Below are 17,992 nucleotides of genomic sequence, written 5' to 3' on the forward strand. Positions count from 1 at the left end.
GCAGAAACCAAAACCAGACAAATAAAATGCAAAGTAGTTAGATATATGACAAAAAAAATCAAAGAAATTATTCAGAAACAAAAATAAACCAGATTAATTTTTTCATGTAATGTCTATGGGTTTTATGAGGTAACGTTGGGTTTAAGGCAAGTCGTGTATCACCACACCCAGTTAATGGGGGTTTGAAGTCTCTCCACCACACGAGGGTCATTAAGGCTGCAAGTTGCCTGTTCACCACCAGTGAAGAATATTATAATCCTAAAATAGGGATAAAGGTATAACCTATGCATATACACTGATATAAATACACTTTTCAGTGAATATACACTGGTCTGCATACATGCACATCTAGGTGTATATACACCGACAGACATACACCTCTGGTGTATATACATTAAGCTACAAAAGAAAAAAATCTTAAAAGGCCTTTAAATTTAGATTTTAAATAGGCCTCAGAACAATAATGTAAAAAAATTAACAATGATACCAAATAAAATAATAATAATAATAATAATAATAATAATAATAATAATAATTAATCTTAATATCTATGCAGCTTGACGTTCCCCCAAGAAAGCAGGAACGATACACAAATTTTTAACTTATCACATTGGTTACATTAAATAATGTTTAACATATCCTGATATGATTTATTTTGCAAGGAGTTATCTCCCATGCAATGGAATGAAATCTCATCCATATATAACACCTGTATTCTCCCTAATCTTACTCATGTATGACACCTGTGTTGTCCCTAATCTCAGCCATATATCACACCTGTGATCTCCCTAATCTCACCCATATATTACACCTGTGTTCTCCCTAACATCACCCATATATCACATCTGTGTTGTCTCTAGTCTCAGCCATATATCCCACCTGGTATTTCTCCTTGAACTGATCCTGGCCGATGACAACATCCCTGGGTTTGGGGTCCGCCAAGAAGTTTACTTTCTCCCTGACGATGAGTTCCCCGTCCAGGTAGACGCGCCCCTCACCTCCTGTCATGTCTCGTACCTGCTCCACGGAAGAACTGGGCTGACACGCAGGAAACACATGTAGCAGGTAGAGAAACTGAGACATGGGGATGAAGGGGGAGATAGAAGAGGAATGTGTAGACACTGACAGAGAGACAAAAAAGGGAATGAATAATGGTAAAATCTTTGGAGATACGAACATAAGAGCAACAGGACGTAAATACTTGCCTGTAAACCTATAAACCACAGAATAAGGACAATCAGGAATATATATATATATATATATATATATATATATATATATATATATATATATATATATATATATATATATATATATATATATAAATGGTTTAGAAAGGCACGTAAGCAAACGCTATGACATATTTATTAGAAAGCGTTTCGGTCCTGGGACCTTGATCACTTCTAACATACAGAGGTAGAAAGACATTATATATATAGGCGAAGAGTGAGGTGTGAGTGACGCACGTGACCTGAAGAATGTCATGGTGAGAAGAGGACGGGTAGACGATGAAATCATGTGACTCCTGTGTTGTTGGGTTGGTGGTGCTTAAGTATCATGTATGCCAATGTTTTTGAAATTTTGTAATTTCCAGTGTTGCGTTCTATAGTGTCGGTGACGGCGATTAGTAAGGCTTCTAGGCACCGTCGGCGTCTGAGGTCTGGTTCTGTGAGAACGAGTTGTGCCTCATTCCAGTTCATCAAATGCCCCGTGGAGTCTCTGTGGAGGACACAGGCGCACCTTACATCGTCTCTGTTAGAGGCATTTCGATGCACATTCAGGCGGACTGCAAGATCTCTGCCTGTCTCGCCTACATATTTCTTGGGACAGATCCCACAGGGGATAGTGTAGACGCCTACTGTAGAAGTTAGAGGCGTGGGGCTGCGTTTCGTAGTGAGGTCTTTGATAGATGATGTGTTTATGGTGGAAACGTTGATGTTACTCATAGCAAGTGCCCGGCGAGTATTCGTGGCAACATCACCACACGGGAGCACTATGAACTGCTTAGGGGGCTGTTCCATGGGCGGTTTGTTGAGGATAGTTTGTGCCTTGAGTCTACAATCTCGGATGAAGAAAGATGGGAACTGAAGACGTGTAAAGGTTTGTGTTATGTAAGTGCATTCTTCTTCTAGAAAACAAGGGCTGGAGATGCGAAGAGCTCTCAAGAAGAAGCCAATGAGGACTCCTCTCTTAGTGCGGGTGTCTTGGTGTGAATAAAAGTGTATAAGATCGTCCTTGTTGGTAGGTTTTCTATACACTTTGAAGAGAAGTTTGTCACTGTCGGGAGATCTGCACAGAAGGACGTCCAGGAAAGGAAGTTTCCCATCGTTTTCGAGTTCAAGTGTAAACTTTATTGATGGTTCGGCTGCATTGATCTTGTTGAGAAGAGCCGGGATATTGAGACGTCTCGGATAGAAAACCAATATATCATCAACGTATCTTAGCCAGGTAACGGTGTTGGGAATGAGGGTGCTGAATTTCTCTGTCTCCAGGTTTTCCATGAAGAGGTTGGCAAGCACAGCACTGAGCGGGCTGCCCATTGCCATCCCAAAGCAATGTTTGTGACAGTTGTCCTGATACTTGAAGAAGTTGAAATTAACACAAAGATCCACTAGACTGATGAAATCTAGAAGAGGTAAAGGGAGGTCGTGGTTTTCAGTGAGCCTCTGTCTCAGAATGTTGATTGCAGCGTCAGTAGGAACGTTGGTAAAGAGGGCTGTAACATCGAAGGAAGCCATGCTTTTGTTTTTAACATTCAGGTTGGAAATTCGGGAGAGAAGGTCACCTGAGTGTTTGAGGTGGGCTTGACTGATGGTGCCCAGAAGTGCTGAAAGGTATTTGGCAAGGTGGCCGGCTAGTCTGTGTGGTGCACTCCCTATGCCCGAAGTGATAGGCCGTAGTGGGATGCCAGGTTTGTGTGTCTTAGGAAGGCCATACAGTCGTGCAGGTTTCGGTTGACCTGGTAAAAGTTTAAGTAGTTTTTAGCCTTGTTCTGATTTTCGTAAGATGCTACGAGCCTTTTGAAGAAAAGTCTGGGTACTTTGAAGTAGCACTGATTCTGATACAGGCTGGTATGTGCTGACATCGTTGAGAAGATTTAATTAAAACTTTATTGTTGTAGTCGACAGTGTTGAGTAACACCACACCACCTGATTTGTCAGCGGTTGTAATGACGATATCATCGTTGTTGGCCAAGTCCCTGAGTGCTTGGATATATCTTCTGGGAATGACCGGTCTTGAAGGCTCAGTAGCTGCAGCTACAGGCTTTGTTCAAGGAATTATCACTGCTGCAGCTACTGAGCCTTTAAGACCGGTCATTCCCAGAAGATACATCCAAGCACTCAGGGACTTGGCATATATGATACTTAAGCACCACCAACCCAACAACACAGGAGTCACATGATTTCATCGTCTACCCGTCCTCATCCCAACATGACATTCCTCAGGTCACGTACGTCACTCACACCTCACTCTCCGCCTATATATATAATGTCTTTCTACCTCTGTATGTTAGAAGTGATCAAGGTCCCAGGACCGAAACGTTTTCTAATAAATATGTCATAGTGTTTGCTTACGTGTCTTTCTAAACCAACTTGTCGGTATTTATTACTAAGGTTTATACCATATATATATATATATATATATATATATATATATATATATATATATATATATATATATATATATATATATATATATATATATATATATAGGTACCACCTCTAGAACTGGACTGGGGACCCTCATCTTCAGAGAAGACAATAAACGTACCTCATGGAAAACTCAAGGTTCTCCCCGGAGCTGTTTGAATATTTTCTTCTACCACCCCCTATATTTTTAAGCTACATGTGAACTTTATTAATAGACAGAATACATTGGTAGAAAACACAAACATGAATAGATTGGTACAAGATATCAAAGATTATGAATCTCCTCCAGCTCCTCCGAAGCCGGACGCGAGCCCAGTATGTAGCAAGCATTTCCCCTCTGGATGGCCATGCTGAGGCGCTGGAACATGAAAGCGGCTGCCCTTGGGTCCCTGGTGGTGTCGATGAGTCTGGAACCCAGTTCTTTAAGGAAACGTGTGGCATGTTTTCCCCATGATCCCAAGGTCTCTGATCCCACTGGGACAAATTGATATTGTTGGCTTATGTTCCTGTACTTGCCGAACTTGTACTTCTCCCTGTGGTCAGCAGCTCCTCCCTGTCAACCGACACTGTGATGGATATAGGTGTCCGCCAGTGTGGACACCCAGGTATAGTCCCATACTAAGAGCTTGCCATTCTTCCAAGGATAGATGATGATCCCGTTGGGGCGGTTTGCTGGGTTGTGGGTATTGTTGGCTGCTAGTGATCGGAGCTCCCTCTCGGCTGGGCATCCAGCTGTAGCAAGGGTTCTCTTTATGATGTCGTTGACCTCATTGTGTCTTGCATGCCACCCCTGGGTTTTGGAACAGTTAAGACTATATAGACCATATTGGTCGGCTTGTGCATCGCGGCAAATACACGTATATTCCGTGTGAATATATATATATATATATATATATATATATATATATATATATATATATATATATATATATATATATATATATATATATGTGTGTGTGTGTAAGGCACCTAGGTAGTAGGTTGGTAGACAGCACCCGCCCAGGGAGGTACTACCGCCCTGCCAAGTGAGTGTAAAATAGAAGCCTGTAATTGTTTTACATGATGGTAGGATTGCTGGTGTCTTTTTCTGTCTCATAAACATGCAAGGTTTCAGGTATGTCTTGCTACTTCTGCTCACACTTAGGTCACACTACACATACATGTACAAGCATATATATATATATATATAAATATATATATATATATATATATATATATATATATATATATATATATATATATATATATATATATATATATAAAACCCCTCTGGATTTTCTCCTGTTTTCTTTCTAGTTCTTGTTCTTGTTTATTTCCTCTTATCTCCATGGGGAAGTGGAACAGAATTCTTCCTCCGTAAGCCATGCGTGTTGTAAAAGGCAACTAAAATGCCGGGAGCAAGGGGCTAGTAACCCCTTCTCCTGTATATATTACTAAATGTAAAAGGAGAAATTTTCGTTTTTCCTTTTGGGCCACCCTGCCTCGGTGGGATATGGCCAGTTTGTTGAAAGAAAGAAATATATAAGGCTGACTAAGGAAGATGGCAGAAGCAGTGGAGGTAGTAATAATTGAGGTAAATTACATTTCAATCAGATGAAGAAATTAGGTAACTTCATCTTCTATACACATCCTAAAGGGGCACAATGAAAACAGAGAATCATTGAGTTTGACCTCCTGACCCATGCTAGGAAAGAAGGAAGTCACTAAGGCGAAAGTCAGACGGGAAAAGTGAAGAAACTACAGAACTCCGTTCGAAAAAAAAAGTGGTGAGAAGGCAATGGTCAAGTAAAATCACTAGTGTTCTGAAGATTAGAGCATTTGACAAGGCAATTACAAAGGGTTGACATCTACAGAAGCAAAATCCGGAGTAGGAGTGTTGTGTATGAGGGCCGATCCTAGTAGACGGCGTCGGTGAAGACTAGAAGAGGAGTTGCTAACTCTAACTGAGGATCAGTTTATTAAGTGGCTGTGATATTAGACGTAAAAGAAAAAAGCCTTGGTATAGTCAGGAAGGCGAATACTATACTCGTGTTCTTTAAGACTATAGGAGAGAGTTCAGTTTCTCAAATGCAATGGAGGAAAGAGGAACAGGAAATGAAGAAGACACCAGAACTCAAGTCCGGCTAATAGTATTTAGTGAAAAAAATTGTGAATTCGTTTCCTTTGTTTTTCTGGTCACCCAATCCCGGCGGACGGCCGGTGCGTCAAAAAAGAAAGTTGTACCATCCGCAAAGCGTACTGATTTAAGTTCCTAGGTAGCATTTGATAAGTCGGTGAACGAAAGTTGGAAAACTAGCGGAGCGAAGATGTATGTTTGATGTACACCAGTGATTACTATTATAGTTGAAGAAGAAATAATGTTTAAAGTCACATTTTGGTGTCCGTCATTGAGGTCGTCATAGGTATGTATATTATAAACATAAATGAAGATTAAGGGACTTGCTACATCCTTCGAGCTGTTCCCTTTACCCCTCGGAGCTCTCGTCCACCAACGCACTTTAAATTAAAATTAGCGCAACCTTATTATGTCACACTCGCTTCCGTTGCAGTAGAATTAAGTCTGTGGTGAAAGTCCCAAGTGACTCCAGTAACAGCAGCAGCTGCAACACCAACAAAAGCAGCAGTAACAGCATCAGCTACTGCTGCTGCTGTTACTGCAGCGGTTCTCACCTGGCAGTAGTGATACCATTTATTGGTACCCAGGTTCGCTGGTAGCGGGTAAAACCGGCCTCGACCTCCGAACTTGGTGCGGATCTTCTCAAAGTACACCTCGAAGGAGATAGCTGTATGAGAGAGAGAGCAGGAGAAAGTGCGTAAGGCAGTTCCTGCCTTGGAACTAGTGTACTCTTTTTAAAATAAAACTTAAACCATCAATTTGTATGAGCGTCAGTATATATTAAAAACAAACAAGAGTAGCTTTACACACACACATCATCCACACCACTTCAAGTTTTGTCCTGCCAACTCTTTCTCGGCACGCAATGACCACGTCATTCATCATCTCCTGGTGGAGGCTACAGCGCTTCCTGCAGCAGTACACTTACGGTCTTCATCGTAGTTCGTCGCCGTCAGGAAGTAGATGACGGCGTTGAGGATGCGGAAGAGGTGAACATTGAAGCGGAGGCAGAGGGTGTAGTCTCTGACCATGCGCACTACCTTTGTGTACTTCATCAAAGTAGTTCCTCTCTCAGCCCCGTCACCGTTGAAAGTCACGACCCGGACGTTGCTTCCTCCTGCCTCTACTCCTACTTCTGCTGCTGTAGGCGCGTGTGCATCAACGTCACCATTTGCTCCTGAAGAAGAGCTAGTAAACGTTAAATATCTGTCTAGTATCGACTTCTGCTGCGCCATCTACAGACAGAGCTTAGTAAAATCACTGATTACAACTTTTAAACTATAATATGCGTGGAAAACAAACTTGGAGTTCTACATAATAAATCTACTACTGCAGTGGTTGGATAATGAAGCTGCTACTGTGATGGTTGAATAATGAATCTGCTACTGTAGTGGTTGGATAATGAAGTTGCTACTGTAATTTTTGAATAATGAAGCTGCTACTGTAATTTTTGAATAATGAAGCTGCTACTGTAATGGTTGAATAATGAAGCTGCTACTGTAATTTTTGAATAATGAAGCTGCTACTGTAATTTTTGAATAATGAAGCTGCTACTGTAATGGTTGAATAATGAAGCTGCTACTGTAATGGTTGGATAATGAAGCTGCTACTGTAATGGTTGGATAATGAAGCTGCTACTGTAGTGGTTGAATAATGAAGCTGCTACTGTAATGGTTGGATAATGAAGCTGCTACTGTAATGGTTGGATAATGAAGCTGCTACTGTAGTGGTTGAATAATGAAGCTGCTACTGTAATGGTTGAACAATGAAGCTGCTACTGTAATGGTTGGATAATGAAGCTGCTACTGTAATGGTTGAACAATGAAGCTGCTACTGTAATGGTTGAACAATGAAGCTGCTACTGTAATGGTTGGATAATGAAGCTGCTACTGTAATGGTTGAACAATGAAGCTGCTACTGTAATGGTTGGATAATGAAGCTGCTACTGTAGTGGTTGAATAATGAAGCTGCTACTGTAATGGTTGAACAATGAAGCTGCTACTGTAGTGGTTGAATAATGAAGCTGCTACTGTAATTGTTGAACAATGAAGCTGCTACTGTAATGGTTGAACAATGAAGCTGCTACTGTAATGGTTGAACAATGAAGCTGCTACTGTAATGGTTGGATAATGAAGCTGCTACTGTAATGGCTGAACAATGAAGCTGCTACTGTAGTGGTTGAATAATGAAGCTGCTACTGTAATGGTTGAACAATGAAGCTGCTACTGTAATGGTTGGATAATGAAGCTGCTACTGTAATGGTTGAACAATGAAGCTGCTACTGTAATGGTTGAACAATGAAGCTGCTACTGTAATGGTTGAACAATGAAGCTGCTACTGTAGTGGTTGAATAATGAAGCTGCTACTGTAATGGTTGAACAATGAAGCTGCTACTGTAGTGGTTGAACAATGAAGCTGCTACTGTAATGGTTGGATAATGAAGCTGCTACTGTAATGGTTGGATAATGAAGCTGCTACTGTAATGGTTGAACAATGAAGCTGCTACTGTAATGGTTGAACAATGAAGCTGCTACTGTAATGGTTGGATAATGAAGCTGCTACTGTAATGGTTGGATAATGAAGCTGCTACTGTAATGGTTGAACAATGAAGCTGCTACTGTAATGGTTGAACAATGAAGCTGCTACTGTAATGGTTGGATAATGAAGCTGCTACTGTAATGGTTGGATAATGAAGCTGCTACTGTAATGGTTGAACAATGAAGCTGCTACTGTAGTGGTTGAATAATGAAGCTGCTACTGTAATTGTTGAACAATGAAGCTGCTACTGTAATGGTTGAACAATGAAGCTGCTACTGTAATGGTTGAACAATGAAGCTGCTACTGTAATGGTTGAACAATGAAGCTGCTACTGTAATGGTTGAACAATGAAGCTGCTACTGTAATGGTTGGATAATGAAGCTGCTACTGTAATGGTTGGATAATGAAGCTGCTACTGTAATGGTTGAACAATGAAGCTGCTACTGTAATGGTTGAACAATGAAGCTGCTACTGTAGTGGTTGAATAATGAAGCTGCTACTGTAATTGTTGAACAATGAAGCTGCTACTGTAATGGTTGAACAATGAAGCTGCTACTGTAATGGTTGAACAATGAAGCTGCTACTGTAATGGTTGGATAATGAAGCTGCTACTGTAATGGTTGAACAATGAAGCTGCTACTGTAATGGTTGAACAATGAAGCTGCTACTGTAATGGTTGGATAATGAAGCTGCTACTGTAATGGTTGAACAATGAAGCTGCTACTGTAGTGGTTAAATCATTAAGCCCTTTGAAACGATTTCCTTCTCCTGTCAACATGTTGACATGTACACATGCTGACACTACACATGCTAACACTACTCATGCTGACACTACACATGCTGACACTACACATGCTGACACTACACATGCTGACACTACACATGCTAACACTACACATGCTGACACTACACATGCTAACACTACTCATGCTGACACTACACATGCTGACACTACACATGCTAACACTACACATGCTGACACTACACATGCCGACACTACACATGCTGACACTACACATGCTAACACTACACATGCTAACACTATACATGCTTACACTACACATGCTGACACTACACATGCTGACACTACACATGCTGACATGTTCACATGTAGACACGTAAACATATTGATATATACACTGAATGATACTTCTAAATAAGTCGGTTGTCAACAAGTTGACAGGCGGACACTAACATATCAAATCTTGCAGAATCAATTAAGTGATTACAAATAAATAATGGCAACTAGGCGATTGCGCAGACAATTACTACTGGGTAGTTAAAGCTTTGTGATTACAGCGAGGTAATTGGAAGTTAGATTACCTTTTTTGGATTCCACATAAGCTATAATAAAACTAGGCGATTACAACAAAGAAATGACATGTAGCCAATTACGAACAGGAAACTACATCAAAGGCAACTACAGATGAGCAGTTACACTTGATTACAGACAGATGGTAAATTAGGAAATTGCAAAAGGAGTAATTGCTAATAATTAGCCAAGCAGGTAAACCAACCTCACCTACATATGTTGTGATGCTGGTGCTGAGGATGGCCAACAGAAGGATAACATGACCTGACCTCTTGCCTCTGAGGGCCAGGTTCAAACCTGAAGCGACCTGACCGAGTGGAAAAGCCATTTATCTCCGCCTCAGGTTACCAGATACAGGTGAACCAGGAGGCTACAGGAGGCAGTGGCGACCATTCAGTGCCACCTGGCCTTATACGAGTCACAGGTCCTAATTAATTCACGGGCAAGAGCGTCCCCTCGTCGCAGGGCAGGTAATGAGCCAAGCGAGGCGGAGTAGTGAGATATGAAGTAGGATGAATAATTACTTCACGAAGATCACTTGAAATGGGACGAAGTAAATGCTTTAAAAAGATGCAATAATTTCCTAGGGCCTATGAAGTATATATATATATATATATATATATATATATATATATATATATATATATATATATATATATATATATATATATATATATATATATATATATATATATAGATAGATAGATAGATATAAATTGCTGATATGCAAACAAAATCTTATCGACCAGGTCTTTGTAATATCTCAGCGATATTTGGCAACAAATTTTATGCGTTGATGATACTGAATGAAGACAAATGAGTTTAAACATCTTATTAAAGTTTAACCCAAAGACAAGTTCCTGGCAGACTCGACCAGTCGCCTCGTAGACGACCCACTTAACATTACGACCAGCAGTAAGTCTCTCTCTAATAAGAATAAATATTATATTCCATTTGAAAGGCAAGTGATTATTAAATTTCTATTGATTTAATACCTTAGTTTAGAAAATAATCCACGACTTCGGAGAAGAGTCAAACAGCTGATTATTTCAATTAACATTAGATTCAAGGGGAGGAAATGCTGAACCCGTAGGGGTCATACGGTGCCTGTATAATGGGAAGTAAATAGGTTTAATCCAAAGAAGGAAAAGCTGTATACAGTTCCATGTATCAAGGCCGCATAACCCTTTTGGGTTTAGTTATGATAATAACTAAACCCAAAAGGGTTTAATAATAATAATAATCCATGTATTAAGAGTCTTCCACCATTATCAAGGGACTCCACTTGAAGAGCAAAGGTTCCAGGAATAAGGTACCAGAGAAAGGCAGGACCTGAATACGAGGTTCAGAAAAAGGTTATATATCGCCGGCTTGAGAATGATTAGTTAATCAGGTTTGAGTCTATCGACTAGACGAGGGTTGTAAAGGCTACGTGTCTCCTGTACACCATCCGTCAAAGACGAGAATACTTATATCCTTAAATTATTGACTAAATGAAAGCGTTGACGTATGTACATCGAAAGATATACCTAATCTCTCGAGTATATTCTCTTCTGAAGGCTGTGCTGTATTGCCTTGGACCCCTGAGTTCAAGCAAATTAAGAATGATGAACGAGCAGTGCCGGGAGGACGGCTGGTGGGAGGACGGCTGGTGGGAGGACGGCTGGTGGGAGGACGGCTGGTGGGAGGACGGGTGCTGGGATGTCGGGTGCTGGGAGGACGGGTGCTGGGAGGACGGTGCTGGGATGTCGGGTGCTGGGAGGACGGGTGCTGGGAGGACGGCTGGTGGGAGAACGGCTGGTGGGAGGACGGGTGCTGGGAGGACGGGTGCTGGGAGGACGTCTGGTGGGAGGTCGGGTGCTAGGAGGTCGGGTGCTGGGAGGAAGGGAAGCTGAGTGATCGATCTCAGTGACTGCTCACCAGGGCACATCTGAGATGACCCAACCTTAAGTAAGACGCTGAGAATGAAAAGAGTGATTATTGATAAAGCTATTGCCGCCACTCACTTGTAGTTTGAGACTTGTAGACACTTGTTTGAGGTTGTAGACACTTGTAGTTTGAGGCTTGTAGACACTTGTAGTTTGAGGCTTGTAGACACTTGTAGTTTGAGGCTTGTAGACACTTGTTGTTTGAGGCTTGTAGATACTTGTAGCTTGAGGTTGTAGACACTTGTAGTTTGAGGCTTGTAGACACTTGTAGCTTGAGGCTTGTAGACACTTGTAGTTTGAGGCTTGTAGACACTTGTAGTTTGAAGATTGTAGACACTTTCTTGTAGTTCAAGGTTAATAAAAAGCAGTTTTCCATTACTGAAATACTTATGTTTATTCTCAGACTAATACTTTGTACCCAGAAACTAATGAAAATTGGACGAGGTTTCTGTCCATCTTGAACTTTCAAAAATACTCGATCATTATCAAGTTCTGGATATCTTTCAGGTCCCAAACGGACCATTTGCAAGTCCCTGGACCATTTCAGTACTCTGTACTGTATTCAGTTTGGCCAGTGGGCTCAGTGAGTACCAGTCAGTGGACACTTACATTCATACTCAAATCACTTAAAATCCACGTACATAAAAAAATGGCTTATATTTCATGAATTTACATCGCGTAAGATGAAGTTTCTTCATACACACGGACGATTTTTTTTCTTTTGTTAAAATATTCAACCTTTATCAGTCCCTACCATTATGATTCAGCTAAATCATGGAAATGTAAACAGGAAAGCCATTCATTTTACAGCATTTCGCCCACACCAGGACTTTATCAAGACGTTTGTGGATTCTCTGAAAAGAGAAAATATTCTTGTTTTGAACGCGTCAGTTTCTTCAACTGTCGTCTGACGCAGTTTTACTCTTCTAGTGATAAAGAGTTTTTTCCTTAATTTCTCTCAGGATAAAGCAGACACACTATATCGTGGGTAGCCAGGCTGACGAACATGAGAATCATAAGTTGACAGCTTTATATCACCCTGGACTTATGGAGGGTAGCTCCGGCAGCACACCCGTGAGTGTGGTCCTTGGGAGAACAGAACCTCCCACCAGCTCATTGCCCTGAGTGACTCCCCGCTCCCCACAAGAGTTTAACTCTAAATAAAACACAATACCGAGTACCCTCTAATATGAGGTGACCGACCGTTCTGTTTCGTCAAGTGTGGTGACCTTAGTGGCTGGCCCGGGAGTGGCCATGCCCACACATGGATGTAATAGCCACATAAATCCAACTCTTTACGCTCGCTACCAAAGACAACAAAGTAAGGGACATGATAAACGTTTGTGTCAAGTGCTCATCTTGCTCTCATAATGTGTGGAGTAAGTATCTGTATTCGCACACCAAGTGACCTAAACGAACATTTATTAAGGAGGAGATCTTGTACACATGAGTTTCAAATTTTTAGGCAATGTATGTATTTGTATTTAAGAATAAATAAATAAATAAATATATAAATATATATATAAATATATATATATATATATATATATATATATATATATATATATATATATATATATATATATATATATATATATATATATATATATATTTGTAACCACGACGAGTGGTATTTAATCAATAACAACACTGCGACTAGCTGGGGGATCGAGCCCGTGTTATTTTAGCCCGCCTCATGGTGAGCGAAAATTCACGACACTCTAACCCACTGGAACATCCATATCTTTCCCCAATGATGATCTCTCTCTCTCTCTCTCTCTCTCTCTCTCTCTCTCTCTCTCTCACACACACACACACACACACACACACACACACACACACACAGAGTAACGACTGGTCCTGAGGTATGCCAAAAAGTGTGCACTCGTAAGAGAGTTCAATAGTTCACACACTATCAGTCGACTGTTTCCACTCTTTTATATTCCATTCGCTTCCCATCTTCTCTTAACCCTATTATTACTGACCATTTGTTCCAGTTTTGGGGTTAATGCTTTCCAACGCTGGAAAATTCACACATTCTCTCTCACTCTCACTCACTCTCCTCTCTCTCTCTCTCTCTCTCTCTCTCTCTCTCTCTCTCTCTCTCTCTCTCTCTGTATGCGTGTGTGTGTGTGTTCAGATTTTATCCTTCCTCCGTTCGTTTTAAAGACTAACCTTGCAGATTATTTACTCCAAAGCTTGTTTAAGTGTTTATAATATACTGAATGTTACGCTACGTTCATAAGAGGGTGAAGTTAGAGCCAGCTCTGAGCGAAGCCTTTTATTCCGTCACACGACTTCTTCCTCTAATGTTATAGTGAGGACCTGTTCAAAACACGAGTGACCAGATGAGTAAATGATCGCTGACGGAGGGATTCTTTTCAGAGGGGTATAACCAAAGTGAAATTGCTGATGGCTACCTGTCTTGTTGTATACTAGCTGCATTTCCTGGTTGTTCACGCGTAGGGAACCTTCAGAGCATTGATCTATACGAAAGAGTAATTCGGCTGATATCTCAGCATAACAGATAGGCCGGGTTGAGGGAAGAGTTCAGCTTTATCTCCAGGTCCTCCTTCTCTTACAGAACTTGAAGAAGACATGGGAACTCTGCAGTCCGAAGGCGCCGCTTGCTCGGTGTGAATACGAATTTGTGTTTCATAACTGCTTTTCCGGTTTCTTTGTTCTTTCATACATGTAAGAGATGCGTCTTAGCAATGTGAGTGTCTTGGGTACGTGTTTGCAACATTCTCAACATGGATGTTCACAGTCATTGCAATGTCGGTATTCACTTCTAGGGTTTAAATTTTCTCGTTGTATTGCGATCTTTATTTCTTACACCAGCTCCAGTAGTAACATCTTCCTTTCTAAAGAACATTATCTTCAGTGTCTTCCAAGATGCAGATATAAGCTGTCTGGCTTGTCCCAGGCAAACAGAGCTGCATGGTGACGCTTAGTGGAAAGAGGATCGATCTTTCAGCAGCCTTGCTGAAAGATCTACATGATATCAACGTTTTACGTGAAGTCTAAAGCCCTTTTATGCCTACGCAAATATTGCAGTGGCACCATCTGTTTAGGCTTAGTGTTCAGAAGCCAAAATAAACTACCTTGTAGAATGCAGGTGTTAGCAAAATGGATTTCATTATATGATGATTATTATTATTATTAGTAGTAGTAGTAGTAGTAATAGTAGTAGTAGTATTTTTTGTTGTTGTTGTTGTTGCTGTTGTTGTTGTTGTTGTTGTTGTTGTAGTTTTGAGGAAATGTCCCTCTCTTTGTTCTCTAGCATCTTTCTTGACTCTCTTAACAGTCTTGCTTCATCTTTCTTGATATACTGAACAATCTTACTGTATCCTTTCCTCTATCTTTTTCTCCCAATTTCTTTCCCTCTCTCTCTCTCTCTCTCTCTCTCTCTCTCTCTCTCTCTCTCTCTCCATTTCTGTCTTTCTCTTTTCCCTGTCTGGTCGCATTTCTCAACCTCCAGGTCCTGCTTATGGGCCAGCAGGTCTCTCCACTGGTCACCAGGTCTCTCCACGGGACACCAGGTCACCACGGGTCACCTGACTTAAGTGCCCTGTAAACTATAACCAACAGTGTTCTTTCTGGTGCCGTGAAGCTCTCCATTTTGTGTTATAATGTCTTATACTGTATATAGTGTGAGGGATCTCATTACACACACACACACATATTATATATATATATATATATATATATATATATATATATATATATATATATATATATATATATATATATTATATATATATATATATATATATATATATATATATATATATATATATATATATATATATATATATATATTATATATATATATATATTATATATATATATATATATATATATATATATATATATATATATTATATATATATATATATATATATATATATATATATATATATATATATATATATATATATATATATATATATATATATATATATATATATATATATATATATATATATATATATATATATATATATATATATATATATATATATATTATATATATATATATATATATATATATTATATATATATATATATTATATATATATATATATATATATATATATATATATATATATATATATATATATATATATATATATATATATATATATATATATATATATATATATATATATATATATATATATATATATATATGCAAAACAACCACTGTGAAAAAATAGAGAAATTCCAAGCGCTTTCGTGACTACTCACATTATCATTGTTCCTTGATAATGTGAGTAGTCAAGAAAGCGCTTGGAATTTCTCTATTTTTTCACAGTGGTTGTTTTGCATATTCTGAAATCACCTGAGGATGAGGGTCCCTATAACAGTTCTAGAGGTGGTACCTCCCTATATATAATATATATATATATATATATATATATATATATATATATATATATATATATATATATATATATATATATATATATATATATATATATACATATATATATATATATATATATATATATATATATATATATATATATATATATATATATACATATATATATATATATATATATATATATATATATATATATATATATATATATATATACATATATATATATATATATACATGTCGTGCCGAATATGTAAAACTGGTCAATTAGGAAGAACTCATTTAAAATTAAGTCCTTTCTGAGATTTTCTCTTATACGTTTAAAGATATATTTTTTCATTAATATTGACGTAAAAATTTATAACTTTGCACCAAAAGAATCTTAGAAAACTTACCTAACCTTATTATAGCAAGAACAATTTATTTTAGCCTAACCCAACTAAATATATTTTAGATTTGTTTACAATAATTTAATACTAAACAAACACAGTGAAATATATTTTTTCGTTAGGTTCAGAATGGTTTTGGCGAAATTATTGCATACACAAATTTTCGCTTGTCCTATATGGCAAGATGAGCGTTGCTATTTAAACCAAGATCGCAAGTTCTGCCTATTCGGCACAATATATATATATATATATATATATATATATATATATATATATATATATATATATATATATATATATATATATATATATATATATGCCAGTGCCATCACCGAATGGGAGACTCTTACTGCTCCAGCACTAAACCCTAGTGCAGCACTGGCTCACAAACAGTCAAGCTGGGATGGCCCGATTGCTGAAAAGGTGCTTGCCAACATGCTCAGGGCTGCAACATCAGATAGGGAGATTGCCCGTCTCCAGGGTGTGAGCCCACCTCACTCCGGGGACTTCCTCCAAACAGTTCCCATATCGGCAATGGGAACGCGACTCGACCCTAAGACCCTCAGTATTGCAGTGGCTCTGCGCCTTGCTGCCCCAGTTCACACAGAATATACGTGTATTTGCGGCGAAGTGCAAGCAAACCAATACGGTCTACATGGTCTTAACTGTTTCAAAACCAAGGGCTGGCATGCAAGACACAATGAGGCCAACGACATCATTAAGAGAACCCTTGCTACAGCTGGATGCCCTGCCGAGAGCTAGCCCCGATCACTAGCAGCCAACAATACCCAGAACCCAGCAAACCGCCCCGACGGGATCACCATCTATCCTTGGAAGAATGGCAAGCTCTTAGCATGGGACTATACCTGTGTGTCTACACTAGCTGACACCTATATCCATCACAGTGTGGGGCGACAGGGAGGAGCTGCTGACCACAGGGAGGAGTACAAGATCAGCAAGTACAGGGACATTAGCCAACAGTATCAATTTGTCCCAGTGGGATCAGAGACCTTGGGATCATGGGGAAAAAATGCCACACGTTTCCTTAAAGAATTGGGTTCCAGACTCATCGACACCACCAGGGACCCAAGGGCAGCCACTTTCATGTTCCAGCGCCTCAGCGTAGCCATCCAGAGGGGAAATGCTTGCTGCATACTTGGCTCACGTCCAGCCTCGGAGGAGCTGGAGGAAATTCATGATCTTTGATACATTGTGCCATTGTATTCATGTTTATGTTTTTCCTGTAAATGCATTATGTTTATTAAAAAATGTTCACACCGAATATAAAATATATAGGGGGTGGTAGGAGAAGAAAATATTCAAACAGCTCCGGGGAGAACCTTGAGTTTTCCCTGAGGTACGTCTTCTCTGAGGATGAGGATCCCCACTCCAGCTATAGAGGTGGTACTTCCTATAAAATATATATATATATATATATATATATATATATATATATATATATATATATATATATATATATATATATATATATATATGTATATATATATATATATATATATATATATATATATATATATATATATATATATATATATATATATATATATATATATAAAATACTTTATTTCTACATGTTCAATGTATACAGGTCTCGTTGACATTTCGGGCTAATTAGGTAAATTTTGTCCCCAAGATGCGACCCACGGCTTGG

General features: G+C 39.0%; 1 protein-coding gene across 2 annotated transcripts in view; it reads right to left on the minus strand.

Annotated features, from left to right (window-relative positions):
- Positions 1-17,992, minus strand: part of LOC128686190 (uncharacterized) — a 76,788-nt gene that overhangs the window by 11,564 nt on the left and 47,232 nt on the right. Inside the window, exons 2-4 of one of the 2 annotated variants that reach the window (XM_070083476.1) lie at positions 6,695-6,943; positions 6,321-6,433; positions 880-1,017 (exon numbers count right to left, since the gene is read on the minus strand). In XM_070083476.1, the coding sequence (XP_069939577.1) occupies positions 880-1,017; positions 6,321-6,433; positions 6,695-6,821 (378 nt within the window). In that variant the 5' untranslated portion in view covers positions 6,822-6,943. Of the gene's footprint in view, positions 1-879; positions 1,018-6,320; positions 6,434-6,694; positions 7,227-17,992 lie in introns of those variants that run through there. The other variant, XM_053772999.2, reaches the window with a different exon arrangement.

The sequence above is a fragment of the Cherax quadricarinatus genome, chromosome 9 (genome assembly GCF_038502225.1).
Source record: "Cherax quadricarinatus isolate ZL_2023a chromosome 9, ASM3850222v1, whole genome shotgun sequence".
Classification (NCBI taxonomy): Eukaryota; Metazoa; Arthropoda; class Malacostraca; order Decapoda; family Parastacidae; genus Cherax; species Cherax quadricarinatus.